The 23737-nt window shown below is 33.8% G+C and overlaps 3 protein-coding genes across 8 annotated transcripts in view; 2 read left to right on the forward strand and 1 right to left on the reverse strand.

Annotated features, from left to right (window-relative positions):
- Window positions 1–8565, reverse strand: part of PEK (pancreatic eIF-2alpha kinase) — a 71961-nt gene extending 63396 nt beyond the window's left edge. The window contains exon 1 of the mRNA XM_043049481.3: window positions 8340–8565. Coding sequence (XP_042905415.2) covers window positions 8340–8362 — 23 coding nt within the window. The 5' untranslated portion in view covers window positions 8363–8565. The remainder of the gene's footprint in view (window positions 1–8339) is intronic.
- Window positions 8566–9432: 867 nt separating this feature from the next.
- LOC107452337 (uncharacterized) lies at window positions 9433–11852 on the forward strand. 4 transcript variants are annotated; one of them, XM_087155789.1, is made up of 2 exons: window positions 9433–9584; window positions 10937–11852. In XM_087155789.1, the coding sequence occupies exon 2, from the start codon at window positions 10937–10939 to the stop codon at window positions 11717–11719; it is 783 nt and encodes a 260-aa protein (XP_087011915.1). In that variant the 5' UTR covers window positions 9433–9584; the 3' UTR covers window positions 11720–11852. The 4 variants fall into 4 exon arrangements, with proteins under 4 accessions (XP_087011915.1, XP_087011916.1, XP_015924272.2 ...); XM_087155790.1 differs by having other exon boundaries at window positions 9467–9491; XM_016068786.2 differs by having other exon boundaries at window positions 9511–9566.
- Window positions 11853–17799: 5947 nt separating this feature from the next.
- Window positions 17800–23737, forward strand: LOC107452336 (uncharacterized). Of its 3 annotated transcripts, none has more exons than XM_016068750.4 (2): window positions 17800–17989; window positions 22636–23737. In XM_016068750.4, exon 2 carries the CDS (start codon window positions 22636–22638, stop codon window positions 23311–23313), a length of 678 nt encoding a protein of 225 aa, XP_015924236.1. In that variant the 5' UTR covers window positions 17800–17989; the 3' UTR covers window positions 23314–23737. The 3 variants fall into 3 exon arrangements, with proteins under 3 accessions (XP_015924236.1, XP_015924247.1, XP_071044184.1); XM_016068761.4 differs by lacking the exon at window positions 17800–17989 and adding an exon at window positions 18130–18150; XM_071188083.2 differs by lacking the exon at window positions 17800–17989 and adding an exon at window positions 18497–18572.

A 23737-nucleotide genomic window follows, 5' to 3' on the forward strand; every position in this document is an offset into this window, starting at 1 on the left:
TGCTGCTAATGGGTAACTAATTTACAAAGGACACTACCTTTCCATTTTAACTTGTAAATCGAACTTAAAACATAAACTACTAATTTTTAGTTGTTGTTGTAGTTCATTTACGTCGCACTAGAGCTGCACAATGGGCTATTGGCGACGGTCTGGGAAACATCCCTGAGGATGATCCGACCCTTATGAAAAAATCGAGGTATAAATGAGGTATAAACGAGGTATATTTTAAAGGTGGAAAGGAGGTTGTTATTTAAATACGTCGTTGAGGTTAAAAAGGGTGCAAATGAATACCTCAAAACCAACCTCAAATGTACCTTAAATATACCTCCAGAGGTATATATGTTTCAACTTGAGATGTTTAATTTTACATCTGGGGAGAGGTAGATATTTACGACTTTAAAGTGTTTCATTTTCAATCTTAGGTTATTACTTATCAGCCTGAAGTATATTTTTTTTACACTTGTGGAAGTATTTATTCAACAACCTAAGGTGTGTCATTTTACACTTCAGGTTATTATAAATCAACCTCAGGTGTATTTTGTTCGACTTCAGGTAATTATTTTTCAACCTCAGGTATCTAATTTTATGCTTGTAGAGGTATATATTTTTCAACCTATGGTGTGTCATTTTACACTTCAGCTTATTATAAATCTACCTCACGTGTATTTTGTTCGACTTCAGGTAATTGTTTTTCAACCTCAGGTATATAATTCTATGCTTGTAGAGGTATATATTTATCAACCTGTGGTGTGTCGTTTTACACTTCTGGTAGTTATAAATCAGCCTCAAATGTATTTTGTTCTACCTCAGGTAATTATTTTTCAACCTCAGGCATATAATTTTATGCTTGTAGAGGTATATATTTTTCAACCTAAGGTGGGCCATTTTACACTTCTGGTTGTTATAAATCAACCTGAAGTGTATTTTCAACACTTGGAAAGGTTATTTTTTATTAGCGCCATGTGTTCCATGTTCTACCTTAAGTTATTATTTCGTAACCTCAAGTATATATTTTTCTATTTTTAGAAGTATTAATTTATCAACAAAAGATGCGACATTTTACACTTCAGGCTTATGTAGCTCAACTTAAATCTGTTTTTTTAGCACTTACGAAGGTGAGGTGTTATACGGACCACCTAGTTTGTTAATTTTTAGACTCACTATATAAAAAATATTATATATATAAAGATATTATTTATATTATATGAAGAATAATGTATATCATTATATTTTTTTCACTAGTAGAGATCATTTATCAACCTGAAAGTTTTGATATTAGACCTTCGGCAGTAATTGTTTCTTTTGTTTAGCTATAAAAGAAAGTTTTAAATGCATAATTCTTCTATAATTTTAATAGATTGATTTAAATAATCTCAAAATAACACTTATCCAAATTCTACAGTCAGTAAAAATTATTTATGGGAACTCATACTCGTATTTTTAGAAGATAGTTGTCTAAGGTGCTTGAATTTTTAAAGCTATAAAACTACAAATTTGAATAATTAGTCAGCTGAAATTCAAAGTACAACTTTTATTTAAAACTAAAATGTCATTTATTTGCAAACCAACAAAATTATTTTAATTACTGTTTCTGTCTACATGTTGAAACTTGTAATTATTGGAACCTAAAAGAAAAAAAAATATGAATTAGTAAGAAAGTCATATTTACAATAATAGTGGCAGATTTTAAAATATTAGAAATTGCTTTTTTTATGATTTAAATTAACTGGATAAAATTAATTTTCTTTTTCAGATAAATAGTATTACTCTTCTGCCATTTCTATTCAATCCTCGTAGCTAAAAAGCATGATATGTATCACAGCCACATATACTGATTAAATACATTGAAGACAGTATTACCATTAACAACATTTACAGAAATTCAACTATACAGGGTGTTTATAAAGTCCCGGACCCATTTTGATGTTTAATAACTCATAAAATAATAAAGATAGATTAAAATTAATAACATAAATATTTAGATAGACTCAAAAAGTTTCATGACCCTTGTCAATGAACTCCCACGTGTGCCCTCTTTGTCGCATGGAGAATATCAAGTCGATAGTCAATTTCACGCCAGGTAGCGGCAAGCATGTCGGCATCCACAGAAAGTATTGCGGTTGTAATTCTGGCTTTTAGGTCATCAATGTTCGACACGATCCTCCTGTAAACATTTTTCTTTATAAATCCCCAAAGAAAAAAGTGCAATGGCGTTATATCAAGTGATCTGGGTGGCCAAGGGATTGGACCTCCTCGCTCAATCCATCTTCCTGGAAAATGGTCATTCAAAGAACTACGAACGATGATAGCCCAATGAGGTGGTGCACCATCTTGTTGCAAAAAGACATGTGGCTGAAGCTGTTCTAGTTGTGGAAATACGAAATTTTCCAACATGTCTAAGTATACGACTGATGAGACCGTCTTTTCGGTAAAAAAGAAAGCTACCTGGCGTGAAATTGACTGTCGACTTGATATTCTCCGTGCGACGAAGGGGGCAAACGTGGAAGTTCATTGACCAGGGTCATGAAACTTTTTGAGTCTATCTAACCATTTATGTTATTAATTTTAATCTATCTTTATTATTTAATGAGTTATTAAACATCAAAATGGGTCCGGGACTTTATAAACACCCTGTATAATTCCAATCTTATTATGCAATTTAAACACTTTTTATTGTTCTATACATCTGTAACATTCTGGTACTTGTAAGTTTAATAATTAGATTTTTTTTAAAAAATCTTTAAACTCAATAAACCTAGTCTATATTTTTAAACTTTTAGTCAGACTTCATGAAACTAATAGCTTTTTTAAAAATTTTTGACGTTGATTCTGAAAAGGACTTACGTTATTGTCAATCACATCAGAGTTTCTTAAAAAAATAGTTATTTTAATATTTTTTAATCTATGTAATCAAGAATCAACAATCGTTTAATAAATTAAAATTTTAAAGTTATGTACGAATTTTTATTCTCTTTTTACACTCAATCGAATAGAACAAATTACAAGCTGATAAGGAGCATTTATTTTAAAGTTGTGAGTAATTTTATGTGAGGAAAATGTCTAAGAGAGAATGATTTGAAATAATACTTTTAAAATAAGTTGAGTATAATATCTCCTATATAACTTATAAGACCGAGAAGAATAAAACCAATAGTTAGTTGTTACAAACACTTGTTTAAATATAAATACCCATCCCATAGGATGAAATTCAAAACAATGCATATTACTTTCAACCATAAATGTTTTTATTTGCAATTGATTTTATTCAATTCAGGATCAAAATTGCATACTATACTGACTTATTTCTAAAAAATTTAAGATTTCCGAAATTCGCACATTTTTGAAGTAGTGAACCATAAACAGCTGCATGAAAATGCTCATAACCTTGAAACAAATTGTCATATAAACTTGAAATCGGATTTAATCTAATTCTGCTCAATATTCTAATAAGTAATAACAATCTGCTTAGTAAATAATTAACGTGGGTAAAATGCGAGAAAATAACATGTCGTGAAAATAGCAGTTTTGTGATCAAACATGAAAAAGTTAGCTAGTACAGTTACTAGTTTTCAATTATCAAATATCTAGCAAGCTATTGTTATCAACAATTACATAAATTCTGTAGTTTATTAGGAGAGATTACTTTTTCTTTTAGGTATAAATTCAGAACTATTTCCTAGGGGAAGGCTGAGCAGCTTGCTAGTCTCGTCTTCTGCGCCGCTGCGCATGTGCTATTTACAACCTAGGTCATCTCAGCAATATCAGGGAACTGTGGATAAGCTCTGTAAATATATATATATATATATATATATATATATATATATATATATATATATATATATATATATATATATATATATATATATATATATATATATACATATATATATATATATATATATATATTGTATATATATATATATATATATATATATATATATATATATATATATATATATATATATATTGTATATATATATATATATATATATATATATATATATATATATATATATATATATATATATATATATATATATATATATATATATATTGTATATATATTATATATATATATATATATATATATATATATATATATATATATATATATATATATATATTGTATATATATATATATATATATATATATATATATATATATTGTATATATATATATATATATTGTATATATATATATATATATATTGTATATATATATATATATATATATTATATATATATATATATATATATATATATATTATATATATATATATATATATTATATATATATATATATATATATATATATATATATATATATATATATATATATATATATATATATATATATATATATATATATATATATATATATATATATATATATATATATATACATACATACATACATACAGTGGCATACACAGAATTTTTTCAAGGGGGGTGTTCATAATTTTCTGAAACTACTAAAAGAAATTCGAGTATGTAATAAAGCACAATTATTTCCCTAATTTAGACAGCTAGACAATTTTTACTTTTTATTTAGACAGCATTGTTTAGTTAAATTTTGATTTGATTTTTTAAGTTTAAGAACATAATGAAATATCTTCTCGCATGTAATATCATATGAAAAATGTCCAATGTCATATGGGTGGGAAGTAGCACTTTGAGGGCCACTTTCTCATTCATCAGAGTTTGTTATGCTAGAAGCGTTTTCTTCAACGGAAGTATGACATTTCTGTTCAACAGAAAAACTTTCATTGGTTCTAGATGCTGTCACCTAACTAATTTCAGGTCATGATTTTTTATCAAAATAATTCAAAATTGTTACATTCTAACGAACCAGCCCGTTACAGTATGACGTGAATTTGGTTTCAAAAGTACAACCCTTTTATAGTAAATGTTTTTTCAGTATTCTGAGAAATACCATGAAAAATAAAAGTAGGCATAAGGCAAATAAAAATATATAGTCTTAAAAAATAATAGCCCGCATAACTTCTACCAAAATTTTTATTTTTGCCATTTTGTCTGAGCTCAAGGGGGGAGTTTAAACCCCTAAACCCCTCCCTTGCGTACGCCCCTGTATATATATATATATATATATATATATATATATATATATATATATATATATATATATATATATATATATATATATATATATATATATATATATATATATATATATATATATATATATATATATATATATATATATATATATATAAACTTTGCAACAAATATCCAAACTATAAGCATACAGCTATAGTAGAATTTCAAAGCAAAATTGCTATTTTAAAATTCTTTCAATTTTCAATGACTTATTTATGAGAGAAATTATGAACATTTTTCTCAATTAATCAGCGTGCATACTGCTACGTTAAAACATATGCATTTAAGCAAAATAAAGAGAATAGTTCTATTTGAATAAATTACAAACAATAAAATATACTGTGCATAACCTGCTGTAACGATTCACCAGTAACGTTACCCTAAACAGCAACGAAAAATATTTCAGTTATTCTCTCTTATTGCTAAGCCTACAACGATAGCCTCTAAGAATATCCTCCAACTTAAATTATTTAAGATCAGGACGCGTGGTTAAAACAAAAATAATGAAATTTAAGATTGAAAATTGAAACACATTTGATTAAAAGTGATAAAACTAAATTAATAAATGTCAAGCACACTTACCGAATTTCAAATAGACTTTCGATTGTTAACACACACGCCATTTACCGGTTCGCATGGAACTCTGGGAAGTGAGCTAGTTAATATGAAGTGTACTTTAAACAACCTTAAAACAAGCTTAGGTATAAAACAAATTACTTCATACACCTCAATAAATACCTCACTCTCTTTAGTTGAAATAAAGTATATTTATTTATACCTCATAAATACCTCACTATCGTTAGTAGAAAAAGGGTATATTTTTTTATGCCTCGTAAATACCTCACTCTCGTTAGTTGAAATAAGGTTGATTTTTTTATACCTCATAAATACCTCTTTTGTTACAAGTGTAAAAAATAACAACCTCGTATACCTTAAAAATCACCTTATCAGTCTGGATGATTTGAAGTGAATTTAAAACAACCTCAAAATAAGCTTAGGTATAAATGAAATGACTTCATATACCTCAATAAATACCTCACTCTCGTTAGTTGCAATAAGGTAAAAAATTTTATACCTAAAAAATACCTCTTTTGATACAAGTGTAAGAAAATAAACCTGGTATACCTCAAAAATCACCTTATCAGTCTGGATGATTTGAAGTGAATTTTAAGCAACCTCAAAACAAGCTGAAGTATATGTAAATCAACCTCGTACACCTTAATTACAACCTTTACAAGGTATAATTTTTATTGCTGTTTTTTCTGCAACCTTAAATATACCTCAAATATACCTCAAAACAACCTTAATACCTCAAAAATACCTCAAATCAACTTTAAATATACCTTAAATTTTCGTAAGGGGAAGGCATGCCATCACAATTTTGATCCTCTGCAGAGGGGATGGCACCCTCGCTTCGGTAGCCCAACGACCTGCACGCGAAGTCGAGCACTTTACGGTAGCACAGTTTAACGAGGACCAATACCGCACACCCTCGGTCCCTACGCAGACTGATCCAAGTGGTCACCCACCCGCACACTGACCGCAGCCAGTGATGCTTGGCTTCGGTGATCTGCTGGGAACCGTGTCTTAACGATCAGTCCACTGCGGGACTGCTAATTTCTAGAAAAAATTAAATATTTCCTGAAGCACTAAACATGATTGTTGTTGTTGTTAATTTACGTCGCACTAGAGCTGCACAATGGGCTATTGGCGACGGTCTGGGAAACATCCCTGAGGATGATCCGAAGACATGCCATGACAATTTTGATCCTCCGGGGAGGGGATGGCATCCCCGCTTCGGTAGCCCGACGACCTGCACGTGAAGTCGAGCACTTTATGGTAGAACAGTTTAACGAGGACCAATACCGCACACCCTCGGTCCCTACGCAGACTGATCCAAGTGGTCACCCACTCGCACACTGACAGCAGCCAGTGATAATTGACTTCGTTGATCTGCTGGGAACCGTGTCTTAACGATCAGTCCACTACGGGACCACTAAACATGAAAATACACAATTATAAACATACTTATCACACTTATTCTTTGAATTTTTTTTTTGTTTTGAGCAAACTTCAGTCACTTTGTTTCATTTTTTATTCCAAAATCTACGTGTTTTACGCATGCAGACATAAATTTTAGCTGTTTCACAACAATTAGCAAACAACCTTTTCAGTAAATGCTCTCGAGTTAGTAGTTGTCTGACGTAAACGATTAGCGAAGAGGCATGCAGAGGATAGATTGTACGAGATATTTTTTTTAAATAATGGCAGGCACTGAACTTTCGTTCTTTGACTTAGAAGATGACGGAAGTGTTGCTCATTTATCGTTACCCAGTCGGCACCTGTGAACCAAAGTCACGGAGGCGAGCAACATTACCCACGCCACACTGCCACAATTACCCGTTCATAGGGTGGGCCACATTCATACATTCACACATCAGAAGACACCAGAGAGAGAGAGAGAGAGAGAAATATCCATTCCCAGAGCGGGATTCGAACCCGCAGCCAATGGCTTCGCAATCAGGCACGCTAATCACTCGGCCACCTGGCCGGCATTTTACAAGATATGAAACATTACATTGTTCACAGGCAAACAGAAAACGAATGCTTACGATGAGGACTTAATTACCTACTAACTAATGCAGTCTTTTCGGAGTTTCTGTCCGAGTGGAAAACTCCTTCATCGAAAATAAAATAATTGGAGGATGGGAAGGGTGGTGCGGTGTTTAACTAAAGTTAAATCTTGAATTGAGATAATTAAAAAGGGTTGCGTATAAACAAGTAAAATCGTAATATGATACGTATAAATTAATACGAATACAAAAAAAAGAGATAAAGATAAAAAAGAAAAATATTTACTAATATATAAAATAGGGGAAGACTCCCTATGCGCTCCCTCGCCTCCCCTCGGAAGCCGGGCTTCTCAGGTGCAGATTGCATAGTTCGTCTAAGGTGGAGGGGATAAACTTAATTATCGGTAATAGCACGCAATCTCTCCAAAAGAAAGCGGTTATCGGGCTAAATTTAACGTTGTTATCAGTAATATATAAGTCCAGTAATTTATTAAAATCGTATAACATGAGGACTTAATAACATTAAAATGTATTTTCATAGAATTACCATACAATACTTATTTAGCATGCTGTTCATACAAGAATATATTTCATAACAACAAATCAAGAAAGTATAATGCATTTTTTACATCTGAAAAGTGATCTTACCGCCAATAAAATGCCCACTGCATAACTGAGCGTATACTGTGGAAGTTCAATCCTTCAGTCCAACAGCATTTTTCCACTGTGCTTTTCGAATTGGATCTTTAGGAGAATTTATCATCTTGATTTCAGACAACTTATTAGTGCCAGATTTCTTTGAGCATCCTACACAACAAGAGTTCTACAAGGAAAGAAGCCACTTTTCACACCGGCTCATGTCCCGCAGTGGACTGATCGTTAAGACACGGCTCCCAGCAGATCACCGAAGTCAAGCATCACTGGCTGTGGTCAGTGTTCGGGTGGGTGACCACTTGGATCAGTCCGACCGAGTGAGTGCGGTATGGATCCTCGTTAAACTGTTCTACCGTGAAGTGCTCGACTTAGCGTGCAGGTCATCGGGCTACCGAAGCGGGGTGCCATCCCCTCTGCAGAGGATCAAAATTGTGATGACATGTCTTCGGATCATCCTCAGGGATGCTTCCCAGACCGTCGCCAATAGCCCAATGCGCAACTCCAGTGCGACGTAAATGAACTATAACTACAACAACAACACTCATGGGGCAGAGATCTTCCTCCCCACCCAAGAACAAGCTTCTGTGACTGAGGGGTATGGTCCTTCCCCCAAATGCTCTGATACAAGGAGGTAGCCAGTTCATTGTACTGTTCTTATTTAATTTGTGCTATATGTTCTTTTTTTTTGACAAGAGTTGATAAGTTGTTCTTTGTATTGAGTACACGAGCCTGGTTACATTTTTTTTATCGTTACATATATACAGGCTTGTGTGCTCTTTACAAAGACAACTTATAAAATCTTGTCAAGTAGAAAAGATAGCAAAGATTATAGAAGGACATCACGGAGATTCACCTAGGGTTACGGTGGGATTCGAACCCCCTACCTCTGGGTACAAGGTATTTGGCGGGTCAGTGAGATGGCTCGGCAAGTGAGGCCGCTAATTTAGAATGATTTTTATAGTTATAAGGTGAAAAGCGAGAAGCTCTCATTTACCACTTACGCTGCTCAAAGCGTGGAAGTAAAGCGGGTTCGAATCCCACTGTTACCCAGGATGTATCTTCGTGCTGTCCTTCTCTGTATTGTGCTATCTGTCCTCCTACTTGACAAAGGTTTATAAGCCTAAATGAGCACACAAGCTAGCAAATGTATGTAATTCCAATAAACCAATTTTCCACCTACTTACTTTAATTACCATTTAATTTACAGGATTATATTTGAAAGTTTGTTATCTTTTCCTGGTTTGTGTTTTTACTTTTGATTTCTAGCAACCTCTTCTATTGTAAAGTTTATTCGTTATAGCTTATTGGAAGGATCTGTTTTTCTTGTTATCTCTGAATAATTGTAAGTTGAGGATCTTTATTGAAACAAATTAGAAATTTTTGGAATTATTTTTGCATTTTAAGGTGATGCTTTTATTCCTTTGACAACTTATAAGCTCAAAACATTGGTCAGCTCAATATATTTAGCAAAAGAAAGTGATTTAAAAAAAAATACTAGTTAAGCATTCTATGTCGTAATTTAGCATATACTTTTTAATTTTTCTAAAGACCTTACGAACCGGGATATTACCGCATAATCTTCTTTTTACCAAAGAAACAGAGTAAAAACAAATAGATATTAAGTTGGATCGAGTACGAGTAAATTTTGATCGAATAACTGGTTTTTGCTCGAATCCTTCGAAATATCAGTTTTCCTACTGAACTGTAATATTTCGAATGTTTTTGTTGATTGACGGGTACCATAGTTTTACTTTGCTGGCTAAGTTCAAGAAGTCTGAGACAAGTTTATGCAAGTACACTAATTGAACTATGTAATGCTAATTTTTAGTTTATGCAAATGTTTCAAATCGCACATTAAAATTTATAAAATTTTGGGATGGAAATTCAGAATTATGATTCAATCTTTATCAAAAGTTGCTTTTAATTTGTTATTACATCTAAAATTTTACTGAGATTCTGATACCAGGTGATTGCTATTAAGCTATCTCATTTTAGTTCTTAAATATCTGATTTAGACTTTCATTTCCGATCAGGAGTAATATGTTTTTTGATGTGTAAATATTATTTTGAAGTACTATTGTGTAAATACTATTGAGAAAAGAAAATTATCTTGTAAAACTAATGTAAGATAATTTTATCATATTCAAAAACTTTAAACTCTTACGACTATCTATTTGAAACTATTAACAAAGGGAATCTTAATGAACTCATAATTGTACCAAAATTGCTTAAAATTATTCTAAATATTAATCTATTCTTCATATTTAATAATTATATATACTTTATGTACTCTTATTTATCAATTTACTTTACTAGTGGCTTTTTACGGTATACAGTTTACCTTCAGAAAAATGCAGATACGACCTTCAGGTTCTTTCGGAACCTTTTTGTTTACGGCTAATTTGTTTTGTAACAAAATTTCTTTATAATAACTTTGGTAATCGGCGTTAAAGTACTTGATAGTCTATACCAGATGAGATTTTGAAATTCCCAAGTAACTTAAATATGTTATTAAATATAATTAAAGAAAAGAGCAATGGAATTTCTATGTATATTAATGTAAAAAGAAATGACTACTTTATTTGTTTTAGATGTCTGATAAGAAGGAAACCAAGAAAAACTTGGAATCTTCCAAGAGACAAGCACATGGTATATCCAAAGAGGAACAATCTGATAATGATCCTGTCTCTCATATGTCACCAGACTCAACGAACCAATCTTCACGACAGAGTGAATCTCCTGCAGTAACAACTACAGTAGCTGGAACTAATCAACCAGAAAGTATAGTTATGTGCGCAGCTGACACCGCAGGGATTCATGAACCAGAAATTACTGAGGCAAATGCACCTACTTCCAGATCAAGGCTTTCTACTGCAACATCGACCATGTCAAAATTCTATAGAAGTCTGAGTTTAAGCCCAAAGAAAAATAACGACTCTAGTCAATCTCTTCAAAAGTCAGGTTTATCTGTAAAAAGCGCTGCTTCAACCTTAAGAGATGCTATGACAGGCGCTGCTTCAAGCTTGAAAGGCGTTGTGACAGACGTTGCGATAAGCGTAAAAGGTGCTATTATGCCTAGTCGTCTGTCTCCTGAGAGATCTTCTCTAGTTGTTACAGGTTCAGAATGTGAACCACCAGCAAAAATCGCGAAAAAGGAATTTTACTGTGCAATCCCTACATTTGTTGATCGTGAAACAAAGCCTAAAGCAAGTGGTAATCTCACGGAGAGTACCTCTTTTACTTCATCAGATGTTGGCTCTTCTTTAGAGACAGACGAATCTCCAGGTGAACAAACTTCTCCAACAGAGGAGACTCCTCTCTTACGAACTAATAAATTTCCTCCTTCAAAGGAAAAATCCCCTAAAAAAGAATAACTACTTTAAGAAAAATGAAATTTCAGTAACATTTTGTACGATATTTAACTTGGTAGTTCTTGTCACTTTTGAAAATTTTATAGTTCTTCTGCTTGATATTACTTTTTTTAATAAATAAATTTTTTCATGCTGATATTTGTTTTTAAAATTTTATACATTGCTATCCCAAGTAGACAATCTCTTGCATTAGACTAAAGGAGCAAACTGAGTTCATTTTCAGTTTATTGCAACAAGTTCATTGAATAAGCAATGCATTGCTGCATAATTGGAGACAAAAGGTTTCTTCATCTTTTATCACAGCAGTTTTAAAAACTGAAAGTTTAAGGAAGTTTTTTATTGTAATATTCAACTGTTCAAAGTAAGTCCTGATAACGGTTTTTGAACGTATCGACAAAATAGGGAATTCGCTTTCTTTTTTTCTTTTTTTTTCTTTTTTTCAAATTTGAATATACAATTTTATGAAACGTTAAATTTTGATGTCCCCAAATTCCACTGAAAATTTGTCTTGAAGATATTAGCATTCTTAATACTTAATTCAAATCTGGATATTTAGCTTCAGCTGAAGTGAAATAATTTCCTTTTAATCTGTTTTGAAAAATTTTATTTATTACCATCATCAGGGCTGCCAACTTTCTACGCTTTCTGTAAATACCTATTCTAGTGGAAGCTAAGCTTACATATTGATGTATTATTTAAGCTTATTTTCCACACCACACCACTACATATAAATGATTTAAAAGTTCATAAGCAACGCCACTTTGTTCCAGCTCTTTCAGGGTGAGGCTTATAATATGTTGGCAATATTACCCAAAATTCTGAAAACTTTGGTTTTTAAATGCCTACCTCTCTATAAAATATTTTACAAAAAACGCAGTAGTTGGCAGGCCAGCATCTTTATTGTATTCAGAAATAGGTACGAAGAATAAGTATTTCGGACTTCTGAAATAAAAATATTGAAAAAGTAATAAAAGTGAATTATAAATTAAGAATCCTTTAACCTTGTAGCATTGTGTTTATAGTAAATAAATCAAAATCTCAAGGTGACAAAAATTCCAGCAAAATATTTATATTTTGAAAGAAAACTCGCCCCAAATTTTTGAGTGGAGTTGTAAGCAATTGAGTGTTTTTGACTGCAAAAGTGCTTAATCATATTATTAACCAAGAGTCAACAAATATGCAAAATTTCTAAGAATCATGTTATGGTATGTAAAGTAGCGTATTATATTTTTGTTAAATTTTATTAAAGTAAAGGGCACTAAATGCGATTTTTATTAAGTTTACTGAGACTGGGATTTATATATCCTTGTTAGTAACAAAGGAAATACTATACTGTGTTTAGAAGAAATTCCACCTCAATTATTTAACAGTGGGAAAATATAGTATGGAAGGGAGAAATCTGAGATCCTTTCATTAAAATATTCTCAATTGCTTAGTAACGAAAATTTCGCTTAAAAAGTAGATTGTTTGATAAAATTTCAAACCTCAGAGCCAGTGGCGTAGCGAGGGGGGAGCAAGGGGGGGCATCATGCCCCGGGCGCTACTCACAAAGGGGCGCCAAATGGTCAGCAAAACAAAAAAAATTGTTGGATAATTTTTATTTTTATTATAATTTATTTCTGCAAAAAATATTTTAAATTTAGTGCCAGTGAAATATGATAAATGTTAATTCGTAAATAAAAAGGAACACTAATCAAACTGTAATAATATATTCATAATAGAAATGACACGTCTTTTCTAATGGCTGGCTGACTCGACCTGTGTGTGTCAGCACTTCCTTATGACATCTACGCTGTGTGGTTACATATATTATCTCCAAATATTTGCACTGTACAAAAATCGTTTGTATGTTTGTACAGTGTATAATACAGATTTCAATGGAATAGAACTCTTTATCGAAGAATGTGACTGTAAAATGTTACTCCTTTGTAGAAAAGAAATTGAACTTAAAACTCCATTAGAATTTCTTACTTTTATAATCCCGTATGGAGAAGATGTTTTTCCAAACCTGAGAGTGGCACTTCAAATACTCCTGACTATCTCAGTATCAATTGCTAACTGCGAATGGTCATTCAGCAAATTAAAATTAATTTTGACATATCTACGATCAACGGTGGGACAAGATCACCTAAGTGACCTGGCATTTTTAAGTGTGGAAAGAGAAAAATTTGAAATGATCAACTTTGATGATATTATTGATAAATTTGCTTCATCAAAAGCGGAAAATTTACACATAGTAATTAGTTTTATAATTGTATTATAATCATATTATTAAATATATGTATCTCCTTAGAGATAATAAATATTTACTTTTTTATTGTTTTAAAACTGCGTGTTTTTAAAATATTTCTTTATAAATATGTAAAATAAATAATAGGTATCTTATGAACTAATTCTAGATGATCATATACATTTCAAAGTCTAGTCTTGTTTTCTCAACTACATTTTTTGTCTCAAATTTAATGCCTAACTTGAGCCTATGACTTTATTAATTCTACTTTATTTATTTATTACTTTGCGAGTATATTTTAGATGGATTTCGAATGGGGGGGGGGCGCTAAAAAGGTATTGTGCCCCGGGCGCGAGTTAAGCTCGCTACGGCACTGCTCAGAGCGATTTCTTGCTATCGACTACAACATTAATCACTTGCTTTGACAAGAAATTCCCAGGTGAGCTTACGAAACGTCATGTGAAATCATCACCTAGAAGAGAGAAGCCCTTAGCATGGATCAGTTTAGTAGTCCGACGTAACAAACATAAACAGCTCAGTGGAGGAAATAAAGAAGTCACTACGTTCGGGCCACTAAACTGTTCAGAAAGGAAATATACAAAAGATGTCATTACGTTTGGACTACTAAAGGATCAAATTTCATGTTTGATAATCCGTGCTGAGGATTTATCTATTTTAGGAGGTATTGGTGAAACTCGGTGAGGAGTTAACAACAATAACTCAATCTCTCATTAAATATTTAGCAAAAATGTTTTTTATCTTCAGTTCTCTCTAGGTTCTCTGATTTGATCCTCTTGTATAAGCAACATTTTACTCGTTTTAAAAAGGAAATCCAACATTTCTCAAGTTTCAGGACATTTTTAGTTGAAACGGTTTCGGTTAATATAATATTTTCTCTCATGTACCATCCGAATATTTCTATGTAAATGACCTCTCGCATTTGACTACGAAAGATCTCAACGAGATCTTTCAAGAAACTCTCCAAACTCGATGGAATATTTTTACAATCCTGGCTATGGCTGTTTCAAAATCTAAGAATAATATTAACACTACAGGGGTTAACACAAAAAAATATGAGTTATATTTCCGAAATTCATGTCATAAATTCTATTTTCACCGGGACTGTGTCTTAGTTATATGGCTAGCAATGAAAACATTTGTCACAGAGTACCTCTATTATGTAATCGTATCAGAGAGCAAATCTAAAATTGCAGGTATAATTATTGCTCTCCACACACACCCCCATAACATAATCCTCTACAGTGAATTATTGCTTTAGCTACTTTAATCATGTTATCCCTAACGATTGTCTGGATCCTGGCCCACGTTGGTATCTCTATCAATGAACTTACAAATAGAGCTCCCGCAGTGGATTGATCGTAAGACACGGTCCCCAGTAGAACACCAAGGTCAAACATCACTGGTTGCGGTCAGTAAGCCGGGGTTAACCACTTTGATTAGCCTGCTTAGTGACCAGGGGTCCGTAGTATAACTGCTTCGTTAACTGAGGTGCCTCGTTAAATTGTTCTACCGTAAAATGCTCGACTTCGCGCTAGTTGTCGGACTAGCAAAGAAAAGGAGCCCTCTCCTCTGTAGAGGATCAAAATCGAGATGACATGTATACGGATTATCCTCAGGGAAATTTCTCAGACCGTCGTCAATAGCCCATTGAGCAGCTCTAGTGTGACGTAAATAAAGCACCCACCCACCTGCAAGTAGTGTGGAAAAACATGCAACAGTGGTGTCTCAAACCATGAACAGAATTAGTTTCTTAAGCTGAACAAAACGATTCTAGTTTTTCTCCCATAAATCCTCTATATATGGTGCACTCTCCCGTTTATACTCTTTGGAGGTTTAAGTAAAGTAAGTGCAGGTCGTTGGTCTACCGAAGCAGGGGTGCCATCCCCTCTGCAGAGGATCAAAATTGTGATGGCATGTCTTCGGATCATCCTCAGGGATGTTTCCCAGACCGTCGCCAATAGCCCATTGTGCAGCTCTAGTGCGACGTAAATGAACTACATCAACATCAACATTAAGTAAAGTAAATTTATATTTATTAATTGTGAAGCCTCACCGATCACGTGAGAAAAAAAGGTTTCCAAAAGATATTTTTCAAAGCTAGATGTGGATTTGCAGCGTTTAGTTTTGTTGCTATCCAAGGTATTAGAACACTAATTTTTTTGCTATCCAATGTAATAGAACACAAATTTTTTTGCAGCACTACAAATTGCTAATTATGCTGTTGTTTTATTTACGTCGCCCAAGAGCTGCACAGTGGGCTATTGGCAACATACACATGTTATATCCCATTTTACTTGGACACACACACTCACACACCATCCATGAATCCGCAGATGGTAATTTTGACCTGAATCAAGGCACGATTAATCTCCGATCTAGTACACCCTGAGGTATTCATTTGTGGTGGGAACTTGGAGGACTTGAGATTTCGACCGATTTAGCGTGTATCCGTGACCTTTTCTTACACGGGGAGTCTTCGATTGGTGGGGGTCAAACTCATGGCCTCTTCTTGGAACTATGCAATGAACCCCCTTTTATTTCTCGTCTCACAGCTACTTTTATGATCACCCTATAGCTTTAATTTATTTCAACTTCATCTCTCTCACAGCCCCGCAGTGGACTGATGTCCCGCAGTGGACCGATCGTTAAGACACGGTTCACAGCAGATCACCGAAGTCAAGCATCACTGGCTGCGGTCAGTGTGCGGGTGGGTGACCACTTGGGTCAGTCTGCGTAGGTACCGAGGGTGTGCGGTATTGGTCCTCGTTAAACTGTTCTACCGTAAAGTGCTTGACTTCGAGAGCAGGTCGTCATGGTCCTCTGCAGAGGATCAAAATTGTGATGGCAGGTCTTCGCCTCATCCTCCGCGAGGTTTCCCAGACCGTCTCCAATAGCCCATCGTGCAGCTCTAGTGCCGCGTAAATGAACTACAACTGCCACAACTCATCTCTCTTAGGGCCGTAGTGGTCAAGTGGTTCCAGAATCGGACTCCGGTCCAGAGGGGCTGTAGTTCGAAATTCGATTCCTCTAAGACCCACATTTTTATGATCATGTACTCTAGGCGGAGTACATGATCATAAAAATGTGGAATCGGAAGTTCTGTGGGCAGTTGCTGAGCAATACACGCAAACCTGCATGTACCAATAAATAAATAAAAAAGGGGGCCTACCTGGTCGAATGGTATCACCCACTAAACGCTGTGCGAAGCGTGGAGGTAGCAGGTTCTAACCCCTCTGCAGCCTTGAATGTATCTTGGTGTTGTCTTTCTGAATATTGTGCTATCTGTCTATATACTTTACAAAGGTTTATGAGCCTTCATTGAGAACACAAGCCTGCAAATGTTATGTTGTACCAATAAATGAATAAATAAATAAAAATCAACTGGGTCTCCCTGGCCGAGCGGTATCGCTCGTCAAACGCTGTGCAGAGCGTGGAGGTAGCGGGTTCGAATCTCGCTGTTACCCTGGATGTATCTTCGCGCTGTAATTCTCTGTATTGTGCTATCTGTCTTTCTATTTGACGTCCCGCAGTGGACTGATCGTTAAGACATGGTTCCGATCAGATCACCGAAGTCAAGCATCACTGACTGGGGTCAATGTGCGAGTGGGTGACCACTTGGATCAGACTGAGTAGGGACCGAGGGTGTGCGGTATTGGTTCTCGTTAAACTGTTCTACCGTAAAGTGTTCGACTTCGCGTGCAGGTCGTCGGGATACCGAAGCGGGGGTGCCATCCCCTCTGCGGAGGATCAAAATTGTGATGGCATGTCTTCGGATCATCCTCAGGGATGTTTCCCAGACCGTCGCCTATAGCCCATTGTGCAGCTCTAGTGCGACGTAAATGAACGAATCAAATGTACCAATAAATAAATAAAAATGAACTCAACAAGAAGCATAGGCTGTCTCACCAACTTCTACCTTTTCTCCTCTATTAAAATTTCAGCATTGAGTTTGAAAGTTTGCTTATTTGTTTTGCACTGTACTCTTACGTCTAATTTGAGGTAGTTTGTTGAAAATTGCTTAAGTAAGTTTTGTTCTTTATGCATTTATTGTGGAATATAGCTTAGCGTCAGTTGATAATTGATGGGGAAAAATAGTTGGTATTATGACAAGGCTCTAATGCCATTTGAATTAATATAATTATAAGTGATATAACGTGCTGGATGATTTCATATCTATCACATCGTAATTATGCCTGAAATATCTTAGCAGCAAATGTCAATAGCTAAAAATATTCTTACTTAAATACATCAAAAAACTTGTTTAAAATTTACTATTCGTAAATGGTTCTCCTATCTTAAATCTCACTACAATTTTGACAATTATTATATAATATTAAGAATGCATGAAAATAAAATAAGAATAGAAATTTAGAAATAAAACTAGAAAATTAAATTAGAAACCTGAATAAATAACTAAAAATCCACAAAGACATACTATGACATGCGTAAAGATATACTGGGATTTGTATGAAGCTTTTAAATTTGTATTAACTTAATATTTAAAAATAAAAGTCAAGAACATGCAGGTCCACGTACGTGTACCTTGATACGTAAGGTGAGATTTATGATAGCGTAGTAGTCAAGTGAAATTTCAAAGGATTATGAGTATTCAATTTTATATCTATTTAGTAATATTTTTGTGTGTATTCTTTTAAAATACATAAATACATTTAATAACTTAAACATTTTTCCATAATTTTGAAATGTTACCCCCAAGAATTGTATATTTTTTATTGTTAAGTTAGACAGTTTTCAATAATTATTTATTCTGCGTCATTTGCATAATTAAAATAGTTTTGAAACCGAGATTTAATGCAGTAATGTATTGGTATTACATTTAGAATTGCATCTCATTGTAAAAATACTTTATATTTTTAAAAATTCTTTTTTTTCTTCTGAATAATTAGTAAATCTTTTCATCATTGTATTTAAATAGATCATAAAATAATATTATTTATGTTTGTTCTTACTTTAGGAGCAATTTAACATTTGAAATATTAAATTATTTTTCTTATTTAAAACCTGAGGTCCACGTATGGAGACATAAAATTATTTGCCCCATGGCAGTGTAATTCGTATTTTGCTTATGACTTATGGCAGTAAAATAGAAATTTGAAACAGTAAAACATTTCTTGCTATATTCCTTTATACTTCAGTATAGTGAAGAGAATAAAATAAGAAATAAAACTTTTTAATTTTATTCTCTAAATGGTTTAACTATTTATTTATAAGAATTTACAATTAAATGTTGATAAATCGTAGTCAAATTTATATTCATGTACGAGAAGTTCACAGATGTAATGACGTGCTCTTAGAATTTCTTGTATTGGAACTTTATAATCTTGAACGTTCTGAAGATATTCCTTGCTTTAGCTGGAACTAATACAAGATGACTTAAATCCATTCCTGGTACAGTGAGCTTGCGAAAAAAAAACTTCAACAAATATACATATTTTCACTTTGCTTATTTGACCTTCAAAATATGGGGAAAGTGATAACAGCAATTTTGAACATATGGTCCATTTAGTCAAATCGGAGAGCTGTCAAAAATTAATGTTAATTTCACTTTGAATGTTTGGCTATAATTCTAATATTAATTACGTAAATCAAAATATTTTTACTCATTTCTGAAACTTTCTTACTGAATTATAACTTCATGGGTAAAATAGTTTTTAATTTTTATATGCTCAATATTAGTTTGAAATAAAATTTCGAATTGTAAAACACAGCAAGTGCATAAATTTTTTTACATAGATCAAAATTGTTGAACTAACTTAACCTAAACGTTGTCTAGAAATTAAAAATACACTTTTTTGAAATTGTATAGTTCAAAAACTGTTTGTCTAATTTTGTATTTTGTAATTTAAAATCATTATTTATATGCTTTTACAATACAAATTTCTCTCCCCCCGCTATTTTTAAATTAAATAATTATTACAAATTATTATCCCTTGTTCTTTGAAACTATCTTTCGGCAAAAGAGTTTCCCAAGTGGGTACAAAAATTTCGTAAATGGAAGAAACTTTGGAAGAAACTTTGAAGATCAAAACTCAAAGTGAAATTAAAATTGATAGCCCCACGTGTTTGATCTCCCTCTTGTCTAAACTATTGAGATCATAGAAAATAACTAATCCCAAAAAACTGAAGAGGAAAGATAATAATTGATTGAAAAACTTGATTCACTTCAAAAATATAGAGGTTGTAAATAAGTCTACATATATCAAGCGCGCGAAAATAGGCACCCATTTTCAAGGATGCGAGGAATCAATTGCTGCATCATTGTTGAAATCTTCGGCATAAATTCAATTTCGGTAATGTGAAAATTATTTCCATCCCAGTCTCATGAGCTCATCTTAATGCCCTGGAATCTTGTTTTATTCATATGAATGCTGATTCCCATCTTAACGTTTCAGTTTCTCTCCACATCTCTATAGCGCGTATAAATTCATTTTACCTTGATTTACCCCTCTCAGCCACAGTGGTTTTTCTTCTGCTTTCTTCATGTTCATTTTTATCCTCTCTCGGCTACTAAGGTTTCTCCAGTTTTATTTCTAACCTTTATTTCTATTTTTCACTGGCAATAAATCAAATCACTTTTGTTTCAAATTCATGTCTGGCTAATCTTGAAAATGGGAGTCTATTGTTAAGCACAAAAATTATGTCTACTGTTATTTCCAATCTGCATATTTTTGAAGGGAAAGAAGTTGTTTAATAAAGTAATACTGTGACCATAGCTGCCAAATTTCAGATAACTCCACAGTTTAATGGTCAAAACTCAAATCTTTCAACAAAAACATCTATTTATAGAAAGTGGTATGAATCCGTAACAAAAGTTAGCATTAATTATTAGCATATTTGAGATGACCATTAAGATTGAATTTTCACTCATTAAAAAATTCCAACATTTATCAGCTCACAAGTTATTCAACATTTTAATTTTACTGTCCATTGTTGTCAAGCCTACCTATGCTGTACAGCAGCAATCATTCTGGAGCTGATCTGATGGTATGGAGTGCCACCACATACGCCACAAAATAACCCCTAATATTGATCCATGGCACCATGACAATCCAGTGATGCGCTCGTGACATCATGTCACATGTGTTGCCACTGATGGCATAACTGAGTCACTTGCCACTGTGCTGTCACTGTGTTGGCATAACTGAGTCACTGAGTCACATGTGTTGCCACTGATGGCATAACTCCCAGGAGACATTTTTCAACAAAACAATGCTCAGCTACAATTGGAAAATGTGTCATAGGATTGCCTCTGCCACATTACCACCCTTCCCTGTCGTTTTAGCAGTGCTTTTATAGCAACTTGGAAGATGCCACAGGACATCATAAAGGTGTTGTACCCAAATGCTTAAAATTGTAATTGTAATGCTAGCCGGTTGATCCAATCTGGTGCTAGCTTCCAGTGTTCGGTCAGCGACTCACTCGGGGGAACAGTCACGATGTCGAGTTAGTCCAACTTTCCATAGAAGAAAGAAGGCCTCAGCATAGATCAGTTTAGTAGTCTGACGTAGCGAACATAAACTGAGGAGTGGAGGAAAAATAGGAAAGATGTCACTAAGTTCAGGCTACTAAGCTGTGAAGTGGCGATATTACAAAAGATGTCATTGCGTTTTGACTACTAAAGGATTAAATTTCTTGTTTATGGCAACCCATGCTGAGGCCTTCTGCCTTCTAGGAGATATTGGTTCGTCTCCCCGCATTCCCTATTTTTGGGTGGGATAGATAAAATTTCCATAAAGGACTTATATGCGTCAGCACCTGACGGTATCTTATGCTGTATTCGCGATAGGAGTCTGCCAAGAGGATTCTAAAACCTCCATTTATTTGTATTTTTCCTGCTGTAAATGATTATCTTTGATTTTATTTCATCCTTTACTTATATCAACGTTTAACTTAAAGTATCTAAAATTTCATTTCATTCTGATAACTCATTCTAGGTATCCCTAAATTTTATGACAATGAGTTTACATAAATGTAAGTGTTAGTATTTACACCGAAGAGCCATTACATTATGACCACCCTGCTAATAACATGTAGGACCACTTTTAGCCCTCAAAAATGCTAGCACCTGCCGTGGCATTGATTCCACAAGGTGCTGATAGGTAGTCTGAGGTATCTGGTACCAAGCGCTCACCAACTGGTCCTGCAATTCCCTCACATTGCGAGGGGGTAGCGTGGCAGCACGAATTTGGTTTTTCAAGTAGGACCACAAATGCTCTATTGGATTAAGGTCAGGTGAGTTTGGGGGCCAAGACATGACTTGAAAGTCACTGGAATGTTCCTCGAACCAATCCATGACGATTCGACCGTTATGACATGGTGCATTATCCTGTTGGTAAACACCATCCCCCGCAGGAAAAACTGTTGCCATGAATGGGTGAACCTGGTCTACAACTATGTTCAAGTAGCTTACAGACGTCAGGGATTGTTCTATGAGGATTATAGGTCCTAATGTGCCCCATGAAAACATTGTTCCTGGGCGAGAAACCATGAAAACCTGGGAGAGCCCATTGTTATAGATGGAGGGTGGTCATAATGTAATGCTCTTCGGTGTATATCGTAGATATCCTAAGGATTAAGTTAAATGTGGAAAAGAGCTAGAAAACACGTGTTATATTCATTCAATTTACTTCAAATTTTTTCTTTTTAGATGTCTACAGAAGGAAAAACTAAAAAAAATATTGAAACTTCTGAAAGGAAAGCTGCTGCGACATCAGAGGAGAAACAATCTACCATTGATCCTATTTCTCGCATGCCGTCGTCTGACTCTTCCACGAACCTATCGTTGCAACAACACATCGAAGACACTGCTGCAGGGGCAACTGGTGGAACCAATGTACCAGAAATTACTGTATCAGAGGCAGCTTATGCCAGCCCGTCAAGATATTCTTCAAAACAATCCACGGAACCGAAAAGATGTAGAAGTTTGAGCCCAAATAGAAATATCGACCCTAGACAATCTCCTCGAAAATCAGGTTTTTCAGGCGCTTTATCAGACATTAAAGGTTATTTATCAGGTTCTAAACTTGTTAAAGGTGCCAAAGAAGCTTACACAGACACTGTAACAATATTTAAAAGTGGTATTAGAAGTGTTTCGTCCTCTCCAGAGAAAAATTTACTAGTTAGAGAAGAATCAGAAAGTGAACTTCCTTATGCAAAAGAGGAAGACGATCTAACATATTTTGGTTTTATTGACCCAGATATTGTGGAAAAAGAAGATCCTGAAACTGAGTGTATGACAGACAGTACATCTATAATTTCATTAGACACTGCCGTTTTAGAAACAGAAATATCTCCTGAAAAATCTTCAAAAAAGTCTATGAACTAGTAAATTTTTTAAAAGATCTCCGAAAAGACAAAAAAAAATGTCTCCAAGAAGTAAATTTGTACTCTTTGAGACTTTTATTGCATTTACAAGGTTACGCTATCTTCGCACTCTTCACATCTTCCCCCTCTTCATTGCTATGGTATCACCAAATCTTGCGTTTTTTCCCATGACAGTACGGTACAGTAAAAAGTTCGGGTTCAGTACTTGCTCAGGGAAAGACTTGCTGAAAGTATGGTTATGGACAGGAGGAAGTGTGGAGAGTGGGGGAAATCGCGTAGACTTTCAACTTATTTTAATTTGCAAAGAGTATAACATCATTCTCTGTTACTCATTCAATTCATAAATGAGTTCTGTTGAAAGTTTTTTTTAGTTCCACTCTAATTGTACAAGATGTTTTTTATAATAAAGTTCTGCGCAGTTTTAA

This window comes from Parasteatoda tepidariorum, chromosome 12 (assembly GCF_982258835.1).
Source record: "Parasteatoda tepidariorum strain Cologne lab strain chromosome 12, Ptep-v5.0, whole genome shotgun sequence".
NCBI classification, from domain to species: domain Eukaryota; kingdom Metazoa; phylum Arthropoda; class Arachnida; order Araneae; family Theridiidae; genus Parasteatoda; species Parasteatoda tepidariorum.

Coding starts and splice junctions, on each gene's coding strand:
- LOC107452337 (XM_087155789.1), top strand. CDS start 10,937: ATGTCTGATAAGAAGGAAACCAAGAAAAACTTGGAATCTTCCAAGAGA.
- LOC107452336 (XM_016068750.4), top strand. CDS start 22,636: ATGTCTACAGAAGGAAAAACTAAAAAAAATATTGAAACTTCTGAAAGG.